The sequence below is a fragment of the Strix uralensis genome, chromosome 9, assembly GCF_047716275.1.
Source record: "Strix uralensis isolate ZFMK-TIS-50842 chromosome 9, bStrUra1, whole genome shotgun sequence".
Taxonomy (NCBI): Eukaryota; Metazoa; Chordata; class Aves; order Strigiformes; family Strigidae; genus Strix; species Strix uralensis.
This window is the reverse complement of record NC_133980.1, coordinates 21,626,228-21,647,446: the sequence shown is the minus strand read 5'-3', so window position 1 is coordinate 21,647,446 and position 21,219 is coordinate 21,626,228. Positions and strand designations below refer to the sequence as shown.

The 21,219-nt window shown below is 42.5% G+C and overlaps 1 protein-coding gene across 2 annotated transcripts in view; it reads right to left on the bottom strand.

Moving 5' to 3' along the window:
• EPHA4 (EPH receptor A4) overlaps positions 1 to 21,219 on the bottom strand; it is a 108,883-nt gene that overhangs the window by 39,367 nt on the left and 48,297 nt on the right. For both annotated transcript variants that reach the window (XM_074877718.1, XM_074877717.1), the window contains exon 5: positions 10,661 to 10,999. In XM_074877718.1, the coding sequence (XP_074733819.1) occupies positions 10,661 to 10,999 (339 nt within the window). The remainder of the gene's footprint in view (positions 1 to 10,660; positions 11,000 to 21,219) is intronic.

Genomic DNA, 21,219 nt, shown 5'->3' with positions numbered 1-21,219 from the left:
CAGCTTGTTGGTGTAACAAATAGAAATAAAAATATTCTCTGGTTAAAGAAAAATGCCACATCTGCAAGAAGTGCTAAAGAAGTCTAGTCTCCCTTTGAGCCCAGTCCACTCTCTTCAAATCAGTTCTTCGCAATACTTGCATAATTGCAGTTTTAACCTTCAGCATAGGCAGCAGTGAAAGCAAACGGCTGAAATGCTCTTGGAAAGGTACCGCTGGATCTGCACATCATATCTGAAGTACAATGGAGAGCCCAGAAATCTCTGCAGGTCCTACAGGACTCCGCTTGGCCACCCTGTCCCAGAGTGCCCAGGGAGCCTGAAAAACACAGGATTTAACACTCAGGCACTTACATATTCCAGTCACTTTCTGTCTTATTTATGTGCATGCACGATATCCTGATAAACTAGAAGGGAGGCTGCAGCCATTCCATCTGCATTCCCTTTTATGCTAAGAAAGATAAATTGAGGCTGATTCAGAGGACAGATTTAAAGAACGCAGTATGTTATCAAGACAAGCGCAATCTTCCCAGGGAGCCGTTGTAGTGGGCTGTCTTGAGATCATGCCTTTATTTGTTTGCTAAAATAAATGGACACCACACAAAACTCAATTCATATATGAGACAACTCTTCCAGCCCACCATACCTTCCTATTTTGCTTAGCCAAAACTGTCCTATTCTATTATTTATGAATGGGACTGTTTAATGGCACATAGAAAATGAAAAATAATAAAAAGATAATTAAAAACTTCAGTGCTTTCCTTTTAGTCTTCAGTAATCTATGGAACTGAAAGACATTTATATCTGAAGCACATTACAGTTTAACGGTTTTTCTGTCTGTAATAATCCATGGATACTTTCAATGGATTTTAATACATACAAAACCAAAGAGATTTTATGGAACAGTGGAAGTATTTAATAAAAAATCAGAATCAGTCGATTGTCTTTTTAAGACTAGGTGATAGAATTCAATAGCAGAGATAAAAATACTAATTCTGCAGGAACAGTTCAGAAGTCTGAAACAGAAATTATCATTTCCTTTTAAATTAACCGTAGGACTTTTCCGTAAGGTATGTTTTGAAATACAAATGACCAGAGGAATAAAATACAAATGCTTGAGCTTCCTACACCTCTCTAGACTGTATTTAAAAAAATAAATCCAAAACCAGGATCAACTTTTGTTATTATCAGTTTACAAATCACAGCTGTCAGAGACCTCGAATCCATTCTCGGAGTGCACTACTAAGAGTTCTGGGACTCTGGTTCTTGAATTTAGTAATGAAGGCAGATTACCTTAATCTAAGAAGACGCCATGAAATCCTTCAAGCAGATGCAGATAGAGGCTACGCATTTGCCTGCTTTGTTTGGGAGGGGAAGCCCACTGGAGCCCTGCCATAATAATAAAGCTCTCCCTGCACACCAGTTCACACGTGGGGCTAAATCTGAAGTGACATTTCTCAATGAAAGGAGCAGTATTCACTCGTGTGCTTAGCATTTTGATGTCCGCCAAAATCTGGCAAACATGATTATAAAGATCCAACAGGCATGCCACAGCTCTATTTAGTCCTCATGGTTTAATGCAATGCTATGCAAAAAATAAATAAAAAATAACAGGCTGCCTTGGGATGGCATTCTGGGACTATGATTTCATGCATATGGATGGACTCGACACATGTTTTGCAACTCCTCATACGAAGACAGACTATCTGAACCAAAGGGGGCTGCTTTACCCACCCTTATGGGGTCAGTTCAGCATCCTGCCCTCCAAACTATGAGCTAGTGCAGAAACTTTGGGCTTCAACGACTAGCAATGTTTATTTGTGCTACTCTGCATGGCATTTTAATTAGTAACTGTGCGGATTTAAAATCTTTGAATGGACACACAGGGGCAGTTGTGCAGCCTAGCTTTTGTGTTTCCACTCTCTCAAAAAAATCCTGTTTGAGGACATCAGCAGGGGGTTAATGGAAGCTTTGATAAAATTCTCCGAAGCCTTTTATTGTTGCTCAACTACAGACCGGACTCTGCTGTCTCTCTGGCTGCTTTCCAATTAATGTAGTCAGCTGCAAAAACAACTACAAAATTTAGAAGCCCATCTAAACATTTGGTAGCCACAAACATTCTTGGGCAAAATCTTCCACATGAAAATGTTTCCTTGCCAATTGTTTAAGGGAAGCACTCAGACTGGATGGCAAGCTTCACAAATGTGAAATGTCAGTGCAGTGCCTGCAAAAGGCAACATGCAGTTAAATAGTCCAGAGCAAATAAAAGCTGTAGAACCATATCTTCATCTCTGTCAGTTTGGTAACTATTCATCTGTACCAACATCACCGAGACCAGAATTTGATCCGATTTGATGCCTCCTAAAAGTAAATTTATATAATTTAAATACGGTCAATGCTACCCAGTCCTGAAATTAAATGCCTTTTTCCCCAGGAGGATATGTAACTAACCTCCATTTTCCATAGCAAACCATGAGATGTTTTTAAAAAGGTGACCAAACTTTTATTTGAATGCTGCAATTACTTCTTGGCTCTATCTGACATGCAACTTGTCTAAGCTGTTCATTGAACCCTGAAGCTAGTTATTTACTAAGGATCTTTAGAAAGCATTTTTTTTTTCCTTCCGACCAAGACTTGTATCCCCCACCTTGAATACAAATTCATGGAAATGGGTGGTGCAGACAGCTTTGCCAGAAAGCAGGCAGTTGTTATTTTAATTATTATTTCTTTGTGGAAAGCTGTAGTTACCTTAAAATAATAATTTAATCCCTCCCAACAATAGTTTTCCCGGTTTTGTTTTTAAGACGGGAGCACGTATACTTATAACGATGCATTTATTACAGACCATCAGTTAAAGCCTGTGCAAGAACACAGAGTTGTTAATAAGAAACTCCCACTTGCAGCTGCCAGCTTGGAGAAGCTCCCTTCTCAGACACATTATCTTACACACGTAACTAAACACGCAGGAGAAGAAATCTGAAGTGGTCAACACATGACATCTCCAAGGTTCTAAGAAATCTCATGCTCAGCACTGAAATTTGCCCATTCAAAAGTATTCCTAACTGTTTGCTTCCATGCAGTTCCCAGATTTCTTGCACTGGGACCACTTATCTTCTTTCTGGATCTCCCACTGCGTTTATATTTGAAAGGTCTGTGGTTTCACAAAATACATTATTTGGTTTGCTTCAGAAGTCCTCGTGGTAACCTCCTGCCATGTAAATCTTCAGACAGCAAAAGCCAAAACACAACTCCCTCGGAGAAACAAAGCGAGGGAAGAACCAGGCAGGTCACCAGTTACAGCAGGTGAAACCCTACAAGAGCTGACCACTTGTCCCATCCCTTCTGCTTGAAAATGTGTGTATGGGGGGGGTACTGCTCTAATAGATAAATGTGAAGACTTAGAAACCACACTGGTTTAGATTCAAAATGAGAAAGTTGCATACAATTAGCCTGGAATTCTGCAAGTTGCTGCAACAAATCACTCAGAGTGTCACGCTCACGAATCACCCCTTTTTCAAGTCCCCGCTTAGTAGTTGTGAATCTCTTTCTCTATTGAATTCACACTTGACACAGCTCTGTTTGAGGAACAAGGAGACTGCTGATCCATCATCCTTAGTGCAAACACCTTTAAAGCAAAATAAAAACACCCCTTTGTAACTCCCCTTTTCTATTACCCTAACATTTTACAGAAAAAAGAATGCTGCAGCTAGAAGTATCACACACACATCCCATGCTCTGGACATCTGACATGTATCCAGACGTTTGCCAAGAGATTATTTTAAATCAGGCTTGTGGGGAACTGGGTGGCCAGGGTGCTGTGACCGTTTATACACACCCAGCTACATGCACGAGTTTCCTCCCGGGTTTGTGTGCCTGTAAAAGGACTCCTGGAACAGGCTATTTGTATCCTTTGGCTGCAGGGAACAAGTAACTGGAAAGGGTGGGACCATGCTGGTAGCAAGTACTTTGAAAAAAATAAAAATAAAAAATTGAATTGACTCCTGGATGTCTGGGAAGGCTACAGCCAGGTACTGCTGTGTCCAGCATCTGGAGTGCCACTCGCTCCTCTGTTTAGGCAGAGACACGAACTCGGCCACCTTCACAGCTTCCTCGCTGGCCCGTCCAACTTGCTGCAAACCTCAACGCTTTCCAACTGGTCCAAAACACTCACCCAGTAAGAGCTTGTCCCAGCACCTTAATCCTGCCCTCCACAATGACCTGAACCTCACCAGCACTACCCTGTCCTTGCACCACCCAAGGAAGCCAGGCGGGGAGCTGGACTTGAAAACCCACCAGCCATGAAAGGGGAGCTAACCTGCATGAGCCTCCTGATATCCTCAACAGGCACCAGGGAAGCGTGATGTCAGAATCAGACCAGCAGAAGTAGGGAGGTGATAGTCCCCCTGTACTCTGCACTGGTTAGGCCACACCTTGAGTATTGTGTCCAGTTTTGGGCACCTCAATACAAGAGAGATATCGAGGTGCTGGAGCGACTGCAGAGGAGGGCAACGAAGCTGGTGAAGGGCCTGGAGAACAAATCCTATGAGGAGAGATTGAGGGAGCTGGGACTGTTTAGTTTGAGGAAGAGAAGGCTGAGGGGAGACCTCATCACTCTCTACACCTACCTGAAAGGACATTGTAGAGAGGTTGGTGCTGGTCTCTTCTCACGGGTGATTAGTGACAGAACAAGGGGGAACGGCTTTAAACTCCAACAAGGGAGGTTCAGACTGGACATTAGGAAAAAATTTTTCACAGAAAGAGTGGTCAGACAGTGGAATAGGCTGCCCAGGGAGGTGGTGGAGTCACCATCCCTGGATGTGTTTAAGGGTCGTTTAGACGAGATGTTGGGGGATATGGTGTAGGGGAGAACTTTGTAGAGTAGGGCTGATGGTTGGACTCGATGATCCCAAGGGTCTTTTCAACCTGAATGATTCTATGATTCTAACAGAAAATTACTTGTTTTGCCAGCTTATGCTATTTTAGAGGGTCTGTGAAACTGTGACACAACTGTACAATGAATCCTGTCTCCAAGTTCACAGAGCTCCTTCTCTGGCTATTTGGAAATGACATCTTCCTTGGGGTTATACAGCCCTTCAAAATTATGTTTCAACACAACAATAAACAGCTCATCACCAGGATTGCATTAAAAAAAAGGAAAATTTTTGAAAGAGCTGAGCATAATACTACAGCAGTCTGAACAACTACAGACCTTGCTATTTTTGAAAGCAAAATTAACTTTTTTTACCACTTCCCTATCGATAAGATTCTCAATATGCACATAAATTCCACCACATAAAATCAAAAAATGTTATGTTCACTCTCAACAAACAAATTATTGGTTGTTACTTATACTGAAACCAGGACTATACTCAAAGAACATGATGGAGTTTAGAGAATCAGATGGATGGATGAATCGTTAGAGTATCCGTTAATTTTATTTTCCAGTAGTAGTTTAAGGGTGTTCATGCAGTCACCTAAAGAAAGCTCTGCGACTGAAATCTACTTAACAATGTCTTTTGATGTTTCACTACAGAGCAGTTCTTTATAGATAAGTTATAAATATCCAGGAAAGTAGCACATTAAAAAGAAAATACTAAAAACCTTAGGTTTCCTGGCCTTGGCATGTGTTGCTTTTGATCTGCCTGAGCAACTATTACTTTGTCGGTATGAGGAGTGCACACTGACCAAGGGCAATGCACATCCATGAATTTTTACTGACTGCAAATTTAACTCTGCACAGGCTAAACCACACTGGCAGAATCTAAGACCTTATATGCATTTTCTGTGCTGTTCTGTACAACATGTGAGGAATGCTAATCAGCATTTGAAAGGAAACATGGGCTTTCAAAGAAAACCCACCGAAATGCAAAATGGGAATATATATTCCCCTACCAAAAAGGCCAGTAGAACTTTTGAGTCATCTGGAAGCAAATAACTCCCACTTCTTTCCCCCCTGCCATTTCTAACTTAAAACACAATCATCTTCAAAGGATCAGGATCTTTCGGATTCTGTTTTCCTTTTAGTAATGGAATTAAGAACATAAACAACAAACAAACCGAAAGGCTAAAGAAAACTGAGTAACAGTCGACACTTTCCTTCCCTGCACTGAATGTCAGTATTTCGGGTTCATCACATTTTGGTCACCACAAGTGCAGCCTGTCTCAGAAGAATACTCGAATCACGCGGGTCTTCTCGGCGGTGCTCAAGTGCTGATGGCACCGTGACCCATTTTAGTTCCTGCCTGGAAATGGATACCAAACAACCGCAGGGCTCTGAGTGACGGTGAGGGACCGGGGGAGCATACAAAAGAGGGGGGGAAGGACTGCAGCACCGCCAGCCACACTGCTCTGCCTCTGAGATGAAGCAGCTTTGAGACAGGCGAACAGACAGCTAGACAGGCAAGGTATGGGGGATCGCAAAGACAAAGGAGCTGGGGAGAGGACCGAGAACAGAAAGAGGAAAAAATGGGACAGAGAGCCTGAGATATTCATAGGAAAGATCAGTTCTTGATACAGAGCACAGGCAGCTTCAAAACATCCAGTCTGATCAATGGGAGAAAGAGTAAGTTTATTTATTTATACTGTATTTTCATCCTAATTGGCACATCCTGCCTCCATCTAGCTGTGCCGGTCCACTTAAGGAAACACTGAGCCCAAGGTAACCTAACAAGGTAACAAATCACCAGGCAGTCTGTTTATTCAGAAATATCAACCGGTGTAACTCCAACAAGCAAAGGAGCAAGAAGGACACCCATCCCTCATAAAATGCAAACAAAAAGAAGGGAGCAAAGCAAGCAGCATAATGAGTTTGGATTTTAAATCTCATTTAGAGCTCGTGTAGGCTTTCCCCCCCCCCACCTCACCGCTCCCCTGCCTTAGTACGCCTTTAGCATCCGTGCAAAACCTTGTCCTTCAGTGCTGCCCCCTCGGACATTCACACAGACGAACTTAGCAGTGAACCTGCCTGTCAGGCTGGAGACCTAAACAGCTCGGCTGTTATCTTTAATAAAAATATAAACTGTTCCGTGCCTCTTCAAAAAAACCCAAAAGCTTCCCGCTTGCTGTGAACAAGGTCTTTACTGAGAGATTTAATTTTGAACAGCTTCACAGCATTAGCCTTAGCAGGAAAAAAATAGAGCCCAGAGATTTTTGAGCTATTCAGTCAACTGCCTGGTAGAGTTTCTCATTGAAATTAGCTTCTCCTAGCAGCATTGCATGAGAATTGCTGGTTTGCATCTCTTCCACATGTAATTTCACATTTTTAAAAGATGGACAAAGTGCTGATTTCATTTGATTGAAAACAGAAAGCCACAAAAGTCACCACTGCTGGTAGAGAGACCCTTAATATCAGCATTTCCCAGTATTCATTGTGCTAAGGGCGGTGGCTCTAAGTTTCAACAGCTCAGTGTTCCATCCTCTGCTTTTTTTAATTTCTTTTTAATATTATATGGGAAAAGAGTGGTGGTTCCTATCTCAAAAAACTCAGAAAAAATATACTAAACATGTAGAATAGCGAGCTGAATTCACCATTCAAAATTCTTAAAATGTCACAACATTGAAGTATTTCACACTAGGAGATATAAATTTTTATTTGGTTCAAAGCCTGAAATTTAGCTTCTCTCTTTAAAAAAAAAAAAAACAAAAGCTATAAAAAACAGGACCTTTTCAAAGGAAGCAGGAAAAATACTTTGTCAAATGCTTTTTGATCCTACTTTGAAGGGCAAAAGCTTATTTTCATTTAAACATTTTTCTACAGTATTGGAAACTGAAAAGAGTTTCTAAACAAAGGGGGGAGGTAAACTGCCTCATTTCATTATCTCCAGGAGTAAAATGGCAAAAGCAAACAGAAAACCACCTGTGCCTTTCAACTTCACCTTTTATGTCATTGCAACACATTTCTTCAATTTTGTGCTGAATATACCAGTAACTGATTTCCCATTGCTTTCTGTCTGTCTCCAAATGCATACCTTGTATAGGGGCTGGCACCAATGCAAGCACACACACAAATATTCGGATTTCTGATTCTGACATCAAAAACTGTGTTCTAAAATTTCTGTATATTTTCTTCAGATTATACGGTTGCATATTTGGAAGGTCAATTTGAGACTGCTGTTAAGAGGAAGGATTTTCTGGTCCCTTGAATACTTATCATTCCTACTGAATTTAACTCAAAGATCTATCTCTTGCAAACAGTTCCAGCAAATCCCCCACAATATGACCCAAAAGCATTGCTCATATCTAAAGAACTAAAGAACCAAAGAACCACATTAACAACATATTTTTTCTATCAAATGTTGGAAAACACAAGCAGGTAGAAAAACCAATAAAGTCATTTACAGATTTTCAGTGTTGGTAGTTTCATTTTTATTAGCAAAGGAGAGAAAGAGCATGTTTAAAGGAGGAGCTTGGCTCTAATCTGAATTTATAAATTGCTGCAAAGAAACCAAGGTAGCTTTACATTAGTCTAAGAAAGGTACAAGATCAGAACCAAGCCTGTGGCAGTGCTCTATCATGACATGATTTCTTTATAATGAAATATAGTGGAAAAAAAAGAGTGGCACAAGAATTTTAATGCACCCCAGACACACATTTACAATGATTAAACAGATCACTACTTGTAAAACCCAAGGGTCCAACTTTACAAACCTTTACTCAAGCAAGCAGTTTCACTGAAATCAATGGGATTATTTGCATATGTGAGGACTATTTATCTCAGTTGAGATCTGTAGGTTTAGACCACACATTTCTATTTAGATCTTCTATGCAGCAGAATACACAAAGTCCTATGAAGAACCAGAGAATGTCGGCATCTTGGAGTTAATTTTCATTTGTACCAGTACAGTTTTCTCCAGCCCTCTGAAGCATTTGATAGACTGGGCATGTTTCAAAATTGGAAATGTTGGCAAAAATACAAATTTCCTGATGTGAAGAACTGCTACTCATGGATAATAAACAAAATCAATTCCTATTTGCATATTCAATCAGATTTCAGTTTGCATATTAAAGCATAAAATGGTAGAATTTTCACACGGTAGATGGATCCCACTCTCTTATTCATGCATATATGCATCCACTAATCCTTACACATGCCAAAATCAGTCAAGAAATACTCTCTTTGCTAGGCATTCATAGCACAAAAACACCGTCCCTGCTGCTGTTCTCAACCTTCTCTTTTCGTATAGCGTATGACAGCATTCTCTCGCAGCTTTCTCCCAAGACTCTGTAATAGCCCCTGTTCTCTATTAGTCTTCTTTTCACTAGGCAAAGTGATAGTTTGAATTTTTGAATCATAATTTAAAAGGGATGCTGTCAACTGTATGTGTAAAGAACAAAAAACACTGGACCAGATTTTCAGCGGAGCTCCACCGTGGACTTGACAATTTTGCTTGTAACTGTCACTGCAAAATTGAATGTATGTCTCACTGTTAATACTGAAGTCTTCTGGACTACAGCTAAAATTTGTAGATTTAGACTATGCAGAACTATTTTTCACGTGCATCTACTAGGAAACAGAATTCAAAATATTTACATAGTCCGGTACTATCAAAATATACAATATTAATATTGTCCAATATACCATAAGACTAACGATAAATGATAACTCTATAAACTATGCTCTAAGGTGCTGAATGCCTGCAACATCTGTGGGACCTGAAGGCAATCAGCGCTGCGAGAGATTAGATAACAGGTTTGTCGGTCTTGTAGCCAGTCTGACAGTCTGGATATCTAATTTGCATATAGAAGAGTGCCATATTCAAATGTATATAATTGTGTGCATTAAATTAAAAATTCAACTGGAACCCTGCGCTTGAAACCCTAGCTAGCTGCAAACAAGAAATGTTTTCATGTAATTAAAAAAAAAATCATACAAATTATCATCAAAACTAAACTGCAATCTGCTGCAGCAGCCTTTACTAGGTCAAGCACAGGGGACTGAAAAAAGTAGAACCACCTGGGGTATCTGAAATAATCAGGTATAAACAGAAATAGTATTTCACTCTCCCAGATGAGTGAAACACAAAAATCACCCAGCATGAAGATGAAAGCTCATATAGAATTTCTAAAGTAATGCCAGCTCTGATCAATTGAAACGTTGTTAGCAGCCAGTTAAGGAGGTATTTATTTAACAATGGGACAGAATCTAATTGACTTTGCAGGAGAGGAGAGAGAGCAGGCAGGCAAGGGAGCACCAACGCCTTCCTCTTTTTTGAATTTTACGCAGCCCTTTTTTGGAAGGGGGCAGAAGCACAGTCCTGTGCTCCCCGAGTGCGTCTTTTGCCCCCTGTAAACACCAAGGGCGCATTCGTGTCCATGTGCAGGCTCTTCCCTCCAAAGGGCCGAGCCGCTGGTGGCCCTGGCTCGGTCCCCTCGCATCGCCCAGGGCAGCTGCGCTGTTCTGCTTCTGCAGAATGCTTCCCAGCGCCCTCCCAGCCTGCCGCAGCAGAGCTCTGCTCCCAGCTACAGGAGTCAAACCCTCCTCTGTTTGTCTAGCTCTAAAGAATTTAAACTAGCCATATAAATAACCAGAAAATAAGGGTTTGACCCAGTTACACATCTTAGGGTGCCTTACATTCATTTGCTAATGTTAAATGTAATGGAAATCACAGCTTTCCTAAAAAACAGTCAGAAGACAGACGAAGAGAATATGCGTTTAGGTTCCTACCTGCTTGGTTAGTTGTCACAGTGACTGACACAGCTTGGTCCTGGCTTGGATTTTGCTTGGACACTCCATTCACCGCCCAGACTTCAAAGGTGTAGTTAGTGTGTGCCAGGAGGTCAGTAATGGAGACTTTGGTGGTTTTCAAGCCGTTCTGCTGAGGGCTGAAGTGCACTCCGCTGCCACAGGACCGGCAGCGGCTGAGGTCGCCAGCACCACACCTCTTGCACACCACATTGTAGGAGATGTCTTCCCGCCCACCTTTGTTCTGGGGGGGGCTCCACTCCAAGTTCACTGATGTCTCATTGACATTGGAAATCAGGTTCTGGGGAGCAGATGGAGGGCCTAGAAAGAAAAAGTCCACATGTTTTTAGTAACTGGAAGAACCTTACATAGTATCTTCAGATTTAGGGTCCTGGGTAATACCAAGTGTATGCAACGCCCGCTTCAGTCAAGGACAGCAGACACCACACAGAGGCAGACTCTCATTGAAACTGTTGACACCCCAGTATTTTTTCCTTAAGAATAGAAGAGCAATATTTTCCAGACAAGTTGATGTCAGATTGCATTCAGTGAACAGTGAAGCCCATCAAGCAGGGAGCTGGACATGACACTTTGGGGTGCAGGATGGAGATCAGAGTAGAAGGCTGGACACAGAACTGCAGCTTTGAAGGAGGGAGAATAAAGGTCACAATAGGGGAGTGCTGGAGAATGTGAAAGAATTGGGGATGAAAATATGGTGAGCGGCTGAAAGAAGAGCTGAAACAAGAAAACTGGTCAGAAACAAGAGACCATACAGAAAGCTTGGAAATAAGACTGAAGCTCTTATACCACAGGGACAGGAGAGTCATAAACACGCTGCCGAACAATCCCACCTGGTTCCAGGATGGGGACTATGGGATCTGGGGACAAAGCTGAAGGCAGGCTGGGGAGAGCCTCCCTGGGCAGGAGAGGACAGCGCTGGGTACAGGGAAGGGGCAGCAGCAGCAGAGCCGAGCCCACAGGAGGCAGCTCCTCCCAGCACCTCCAGCAACCTGCTGGGACTGTACTGGCCAGTTCTGCCCAACCGGGCAAACTGCCTCCAGCAGTGCCCTGCCTTGCTCTGTAACCAATGCACAGGCAAAAATATTATTTATATGCTTAAATCCCCACAGGCCCAAAACCAATAAGCACATTGAAAATGCAGAAGAGCTAATCCTGCGACTCTTAATCTAATTTCAATACAGTTGAGGTGAGACACATTTTTTGTATCCTTAAATTTAACAAGGATGATTCAGAGCAACCCCATGAAAGAGATGGGTATTTTACACATCACGAAAGCTTCACTGATCATCGAAAGGTAGCCTATTCTGGGGTAGAGCACTGACTACACACACAATACTTTGGGACAGGACATAAGGTAAATACTGTATGGAAAAGAAATGAAACAGAGAGTGAGAACAAAGCTTGCAAAAATGTAATGATCCAAACCAGAATACAGTATAAATAGCAGTCCTTAGTAATTACTCCCAGTTAGAGCTTTAAATACAAATATTATTACCAGAAAAATACTGAAAATAATTTTGTAGAAAGTCACAAATTCAATTTTTATTCAAGACACAGGAGAGCTTGTGAAAGCTTCTACATTTTATCAAAATACATTTCATGGTTGAAATTCAAAAAAAGTTCAACCAAATCTCCTGTCAGAAAAGGAAAGGAAAGAGGAAGTTTTGGCAAGTTTCATTCCAGGTTTTTCATTTCTGTTATTTGTCAAATGTTATGAAACTGGAAAAAAATTCAGCCAGCACCAATAATTTAATTAAATTTATAAATACATCAATCATAATCTCTCATATGCCAAAGGTACAAAAACAGCCATTGGGCTAAAATGGGAACTGAACACATTATGGTGAAATTCTGCTGAAATTACAAAGTAACTCAAGTGTAGCAGTGAAGAGGTTAAACCGTTAAGAGGTGACTAAGGTGAAGATTAATTCTAGCTGCCTCAATTCATCAGGTGCATCTAAAAAGAAGCTTGAGACCTGAGCACACTGTGGAGGACAAGGTTTTGAGGGCTGCATCATGTCATTGGGTCTGTGCTTGAAGCCGCCAGGATGTAACACATGTTCAACAGGAGACAGGACTTTTATTTTAGGAGAGGCAGGTAGGTTAAGAAAAGGGTCTTAAACTACATAGAGGTCAAATGTATCCATTTATCTTCAGTACGTAAATAAAAGCCCTCTGCTGCAAGTGTAGCTGAGCAAGGATTGTTCCTCTGTGCTCACTTCACAAATACGAAATTAATATATTCATTTTGAAAAGAGGGAAATCCTCCCTTCCTGCCAAACAGTCTCTGAGTTAATCAGGGCTGACAGGTAGAATTACTGCGAGGAGAAGAGAGAGCCTGGGCCAGCCCCTGCAACCGGGAGCTCTCCCACCTGCTGCACCACTGGGCTGCCATTCATGACTTTTATTTATACACTGGCAGCATTTAGGACTCCTAAGGACAAAACCCTTTTACTCAAAGATCAGCTACCAAACACAGTAAGAGATGTTTCCTGCTCCAAAAATGCTTAGAGACTAGCAGAGAAAGAAAATGGAAAGAAACTGTGTTTAATCTCTGTCCATCACATGAAAACTGAGACAGAGAGAGATGCGGTGAGATGACTAGGGCACACAAGACGTGCCTTGCACATCTGGCCATTGGCCACAACCCTCCCAAGTCTCAGCCCAGTAACCAGCTTTCGTTCCCCTGAAAGCTGGGTTTGTCAGCTCCCCTGGGCAGAAGAAAGCGGTCTCTGCTTAGCCTGCAAATACATGAGCCTCCTTTTCAAAAATACACTCAGAGTGCAATGAGGTGGAAGACACTTCTCAAATCATGAGCTCAAGTGGCAGTGCAGGAACTGCTGAGCAGGAACTGATCTAAATGCCATCTACCCCAAAACTCCCCAAAGTGCCTCACACCAGGGCTCTCTCTTCAGGGCAGGCAGGTGCACAAGGTGACAACACTTGTCCCTCCGCACTGTCAAGGGGGCAGGAGAACAAACAAAAGCCTCTGGAGGACACCAGCAGCCTCAGTATCTGCAAGCCCAAGTCCACACTGTGCAGTGAAGGTCTGACCTCGCCAGAGCGGCTGCTGGAGCCGGTGGGAGCTGAGGACACCCACCCTTCCAGAGGCCATTCAGTACCTTGCAGCAGCAAGCCCTAAACAGAAACTGCTCCTGTGGGGAAATGGCAAGAGCTTTACAGTGAGAAAAAGCAAAAGGCGTTTTCTTGCTGCAATCACACAAGTGAGAACATCAACCCGGAGCATGGCCAGGAGAGCTAAGATAAGGTGGTGCCAGTGCAAACACCTCCCCTCCCTGAGCAGCGCCCGGCTCTGCCAGGGCTGCCTTATTTCAGGGGGATATTTGTGAAGCAAAATACCCCACGCAAGGAAGGTTCATACTGCCACAGCTACAGTCTGAAAGAGGTGCCTTTTAGCTCAGATACAGCAGCCAGTTTGGGGTTAACTCAGACTTACTCCGATGTCCATTAAGATATTTTCCAAGGCTCTAGGTCCAGTTTCACATGGGAAAATGTGCCAGAATGAATCAAGCTCCTCGGAAGCAAAAAGTCAGTAATTAGTATGTGGGACAGGGCATTGCAGTGTCTAAACAGAGATGCAATGAAGCAGAAAACCAGGGAAGCAGATGCTTGCAGGTCACAGAAATGAGTGCACCACCTCCAGCATGAAAAGGAAGATGTGGGGGCGTCTCCAAATGGTGGGCTGCGATTACAGTGAGGGGAAAAGCAATTTCTTTTCTTTCTGGAGCATAGTCATCAATGGAGCTGTTGGCACTGGGAGTGGGGAATAGTTTCAGATTGATGGGCTTAGTTTCAGATGTTGAAACACAGGGCGTATCTGCTCCTTCAATGGTGATCAGGATTTGCTTTGTTTCTGACAACAGAGCCGCTGCCGATAGATGAGATGAAAACCCTTTCAGGGCCGTGGCGGGCTGGAAATGCCAGCACTGTTTCAAGATGAACCCAGCTAGCAGGATCCCACAGTAACAGCATCCTGCCTGCCAGACCACTGCCCTCACACAAACCCTCCGTCCTCCTGCAGAAAGATCTAGCTACAGGGCAGATGACAGGGGAGACAAGGAGCTGCACCACTGAAACTGGTGCCAACATCTGTGATTTTGTCCCAAACCCCATGATTTACAACATTTTTCTTAGAACTCCTGCTGATGGAAGCATGCTATTGCATGAGCCATTCAGCAGTCTGGAAGCATGGAGCTAATCGTGCCACATCGCCCAGAAGAGCTTAAAAATGTGATGGTCCCTACAGAAGAAAAAATAAAAAATCTAGACATTTTTATTTTGTAAAACAACTAATTTTAAAGTTCGTTTTATGATGTTAGGAAGCCAAGTGCTCTTGTTTTCCTTGCCCAAGACAACAGAAACTAAGAGATGGATCTGCAGAGCCGATTGCACGTCTACCACTGGGGGACTGCAAAGAGGTCACGGTTTGATCATGGGGCCTGAATGCCGGATTCCTCACCCAGCCCATTTACCAGCACTGTGAGCAGACACGGGGGACTCCTCTGTGGGAACACAGGGAACGGAAGTTTTTAATTTTATTCCTTCCTGGGGCTCCATAAATCTTGCTTCACAATAAACCCATCAAAATCAACTGAGCCATGAAGCAAATGGAAAGGCCCTGGGTGGAGCAGTTCATTGTATGTGTCAGGGCTGAGGGAAACACTGAAGAGTCTGTTTAGCAACAAATAATCTTTGTCAAGCTAATCTTGCTATCTTCCTCAACCCTCCTATTAGATTTACTTAAATGTATTGGGTAATGCAGATTGTTTGGCTTTCTCTTGCTGCAATAAGCTATAGCCATTATATCTATCTCTTTCACCCACAGATATACAGATCTGTCTGTCTGCATATTCAAGACAACTAGAGCTTTTAAGGGGTTAATAGCATAAGCATTACTTGTACTAAAAGGATTGATGTATTTTAGCACTCTTATCACAGTCTCAGACTGCATTTTAACTTTTCATCCATCAATATTTCTCTTCCTCCTTTCCTACAAAACACTCAAGTCCCTCTCCAGTCAGAAGCCTCCCGCATGCCAATGCAGGTCTGGTAAGAGGCTTGATGAAAACCATGACAAGGGCACATATCAACACCTGACCTACCTTCTGGACCACATAACGTCTCCGTGTGCTACGTTACCTGTGTGCCAGCTCTCTGGGGATTACAGGTCTCCGTGGGCACAGTTAAGGAGCCTCTGTGATTCATACCAGGGATCAAGTCTGGTCCCAGCACTGAAGTGACTCACAATACAGCTTCTGCAGCAAAGACCCTGTAAAGAACTCACTATCCAGGACTGAACTAGCACCTGTGGGGTGCAGATGGCAAGGGGCCATGGCTGTGAAGCGAAGCAGGCTGCAGACTAACACTGGGCATAATGACATTTCATCAGTAAACTGTTTATTTTCAAGGAAAATAATATTTTGCATTTAAATCAGCTGCCCTGTGCACTGAGGGACCATCAGAGGTTGTTTGCTAAAAGTCTGCCTGTTATTTGGATACCATCCTGCTGAAGAAGTTATCCCAAAGCCCCTTTCTTCCTGTCACCAAAGGATAACAGTACAACTGTAGGAGGTTCAACCCAGTGAAACTGGTATAATTGTTCCACCAAGGAAAAGTCTATCCTGAACGCAATAAACAATTTCAAAGGCAAATAGCACAAAGACAATTAGCTGCAACTGAGTGAATATTCCTGCTGCCCTCAGGAATCAGTCATGCCCAGCCCTTCATGCATGCCAAAGGGAAAGCACAGACACCAGGACCCCCGGCATGCCCAAGGACGGGGTCTAACCAGGCTGCACCAGGACTGCAGGTTCAGCACCACCGTCGAGCCACGAGTCCAAAGGAGAGTGCCTCTCCCTTGACAAACTCCATATACTACAAACCCATGTCAAAGGGCATGCTGTGGCTGGGCTCCCGGAGCTGGAGGGACTCCAGCGAGACCCGGCAGACAGGCACGATTTGCAGGCGTGCAGATAGACTCCAACCAAGTCAGCCCATCCTTTCTCTCCCTACAGCTGTAAATCCAACCAACACAACTGAAAAATACCTCTGGAAACTAACCCTGGGATCTGAGGGTAGAACTGTAAATGCACTGTGCTGGGGAACTGTATTTAAATGGTTATGACAAAGGTTTTAATGTCCCTGGTTTTACATCTTCCTTTTTTACTACTGATCTGCCCAGCAAGGTGCTGCTCTAAAAGTCTCTGTGGGTGTATGCAGTAAATTCAATTACAGTTTTCTACAACTGGACCAGACAGACTTGTTTGACATAAAGAACACTGTCTTCACTAAACCAGTTAATTTAGTTCAGCAACAGTGTATGCTTAGGAGGCGTGGATTAAAGGACAGTAAAAGGAGAAGAGAAAGAAATGATTCCCAGCAAAACAGCTCCCAAGTGACCCTCTTGTCCCATAAAATGACAAGAAATAAGGACCTTGAATCTTGGTTCTCTGCTGCTCCAGCTTGATAGGATGCCAGAATCCCACTTTTAGACAATTAGCAGCTCCAAATTTTGGGTAAACAGCTTTTGTAAAAAAATTCTTTTTTCCTTTCCTCAGCAGTTCCATGGACAAAGCACTGAAGATAAAGTTCTGGGCTTCAGTTTGGCCAATTTTATCAGACCTGAGTAACCATTATATACAATTTTCTTAGGTTAAAAAACAAAAACATCACAAAACAAACCAAAAAGCACCTCAGCACAGGGTTCTGACAATGCCTTTAAAGTGAATTTAGCACTTAGAAGAAACCCACTCTGACTGCACTCAAAATAAAGCTCTCTCTAGCCACAAACAGCCACCTGCCTGCACTCCTCTGTCTTAGCGTGCCCCCCCTGGCAAAGGGTTCATTACCAGGAGCTCCTTTTTTTGTGCCAACTCAGTCCTCAGCCATTAACAGTGGATTATTTTGGCAGCAATATTAACCATTAAGGGCTAAACTGATATTATCAGTATTTGGACTGTAACCACATCTGTTTACTACTAACCTATGGTATGGTTAATATTCATTACCTTGAAAGCTCTATTTGTGGGAGGAGATCTATTAAAAACGCAAGCTGAAACCCACACTCTCCATGGAAGTGCTAATGGAGATATTTCAAATATATACCCTCAAGAAGGCAAGCCTTCGTTATGAGCATCCTGTCAGTCACCAGATCAGTGCATTTAAAATGCACCATCCTTTAAAAGAAAGATGCTTTTAAAAGATACATATGTGATTAAGTAACAAGCAGGATGAAGGCTTCGAGCCCTGGAAGGAGAAAATTATTGAAAAAATAATTTACTCGGTCTGCGTGTGCACATGTGTAAAAGCACATTTCTCTATCAGGTAACTGATGTCTCTGCAGCCAGGGCAATGGATAATTATTTTCAAGTGGGTTGTCACCCTGCATTCGGTCTGCGTTTGCCTGACAGTGTGAAATCGGAAGGAAGCTTCATTGGCAATTCCCACCAGACATCAGAAAACCTCAAGCATGTAGAAAAGACTTTAATCTTCTTTAACCATTCCTGCACTCTCCTTGAGGAAAATATGACCTCTCTTTTTTGAGGCAGAAAAAGTAGACCTTAGCCTGATAAGGATTAAAAATTATCCTAACAAACACTAAAAATATTACAATAACCTGCTGCAGTTCAAAGCTTTCTAACTTCATCCTCAAACTGCGAAAACCCTGTAAACATACTGTTAAATGCAGCAGAGTGCCAGCTATGGGTGTTTGTTGAACAACGTCAATCAGGCAGACCAGCAGGCTTCAATGGGCTTTGGACCAGGACTGACAAAAGGATCCTCCTTTATGAGCCTGCCCCAGAGCCACTGGCCCTCTTCATCTCCAGTGATTTCAAAGGGAACTCAGGGTATTCAGAAATCTTAGCTAATTTGCTACATAATAAACAAGATTCATACAACAGGGAAGGTTGCTATGACTCACCGTTGTTTAAAAGGAGCCTAGTATGAACTGGCCTATTTTGAATCGGCAACTTGGCCTTGGCTATACTACAGAGGAGCAGTTAAGTCTTTGATAAGTTACACGAGCAGCAGGCACCTGGGAGTAAGCATCCAACTGTCTAATAGCAAGAAAACCTAACTAGAAATGCACTATCGGAAGCGGTGAAAAGTTTAGCACATCTTCTGCTACACGAGATCTGAAAGCCAGCTTTTGTGTACAACACAGCAAGAATAAAGAGAACAAATAAAGAGGTGCAAAAAAGAAAAGATCCATACAATGAACCAGTCCAAAGACCTTTGGAGCATATCTACAGAGAGCAATGAAATGTCACTGGAAGTACATCAAGTACCTTTGAAGGGGCTAGCTCAGGCACTAAGAAGCAGTACGACTCTGCTAAGGCTTGTAGTCGTGTTGCCAGCCTCACCAATGTGACCATACTGCTACTCTCTCAACAAGGCGTCAAGATGCCGTTATTGTACAGATAGCCTTTAACAATTCTAATCAATACTCTAACTTGATCATGATCCTAAAATTCATCTCCCTGGAGGCAGGGCTGAGTGTGAAATTGAGAGTGTACTATTTTCAGAGTGGATGCAAAGAAAGTAATTATTAAATAATCAATGTCTTTAAACTCTTTCAGTTCCCTCACTAAAACGTCTGGCAAAGCGGTGCCAGGCACAGCCTTCAAGAAAAATCACTTTGGCCTCCTCTTTCCATCTCATAAAGCTTCATTAAACCTGTACAACTGAGGAGCTGTCAATAACGTTTCAGCATGTGAGCTGTAAAGCCCTTCAGATAAGCCTTTGCTGTTGATCTTTAACCATCTGAAAGACAAGTTATAACACAGAGTAAACACCTGGGCTGTGTAAGTTTAGGCTTAGAAATAAAGCCCACACTTTTCTGTGACAGTTGTATATGTTGCTGCTACTAATTGCTTCTTTCAGCAGTTGTGGACAGGTCTCCTGTTGCTGTGGGCTAATTTATACAAGCACTGACAGTTCGGACAACCCTCGTTTCTTGTCTGCCTGGCTATTCCTGACCATTTATCATTATAGATTACGTGTTTTTACAACTGGTGAGTCCAAAGTCAACAGTCCGCAAGATGCAGCAGCCACTTGAAGTATCAGTCATCTGCTCTATTTCTACCCCCCTTCTCCTTTCTGTGCAGAGTTAGCATTACAACAGGGTTTTAATAAGGCAACTGATTTGGTAAACAATTCTTAATTTATTTACTCGGGCAAGACTCCTTTGGCTTCAGTGGGAGTTCTGCCAAGCTAGGGATCTTGGACCAGCGCCAATGATAAAATGCCCATTTTACTGGCATGTACGATTTCCTATTTACTTGCCAAAAGAACCCTGGTTACCAGCTTCACAATAGGCTTTGTTCCTTTCACGTGGAGAACAATCCAATCGATATTTCCTCTTCTCTCCAGACTAAGGGAGTTAAGCGAAGAGGTGCAGTTACCGCTGGCAGAGGTGTGGGAAAACTGATGCTTGCAGGTGCCACCCCTGTGGGCTCTGGGTTTCTCTTTCAAAAACTGACATATAAGAACATTTTGCATTGCCACATATGCTAAGACACATTATTGCATCTACTCTAATACACTGTGCTGCAGACCATATCACCTGTGTTCCCTCACTCTTTCAAGATAAAAAGAAGAATTCCACTGCGGATACCAGAAAGTTATCTGACAGTCTGACAGGGAAGAAATCCAACCAGAAAAAAAAGTTGTTCTGTCATTGGCCCAGCTGCTGATTTCTTACTCTGTTAGCCCTCTAATTTACTTCAACGACTCTACAGAACTGGATCCTGACTCACCAAATCAAAGCCCCCACTTAATTGAGTAAATGTCTCTGTTAATTTAAGGCTCTGGCCAGAAAATCAGAAGACAGTTAATAAACAGTTGCTGTATTTATAGGAGGGATGATTTTAAGTCTACTGATTATAAACACACATTGTCAAATTACTCCCATCTCTTCTCTTCAAGTCATAACCACTCCCCTTCTTATTCAACATTTTCTCAATTCCTTCAGCCCATCACCACAGACGACAGGAGACAGCCTTCTCCTTTGAGATTCCCATCACTCACAATCCCTTTCTCTCATTCTGGCAGCAATGCAGCGATGGATGGTCTATTTTCCCAGCCTATGTGTAGAAGAAAAATCATTCTCTCCATACTGCCTACCCACTGTTCCCTCTGCTCTTGCAGCTGCCATACCGCACCTTAAAAGGCATTTTGACATACTGTTTACATAATGAAAAACCCTATATCATGTTTTAAGAACAAAATAATTTACTTAAGATACAGACATATATAAAGACATGGAAGAATTACCATGTCAGAAATTTAACTTCTGAAGATCAGAGGTTGTATTGGCATATATTTGATATTATAGAGAATGGGCTCCAACAGCAGGTTAGACTGAAGTAGTGCCAGAACAAGCACGCAAACCCTGGGAAGGAAAAATGGCAAAGCTACATACCTACAAGATACTAGCCGGCATGACCGCTCATTGTACCCTACTTTCTTATTCTTCTAAAAGCTAGAACAGTGATAAT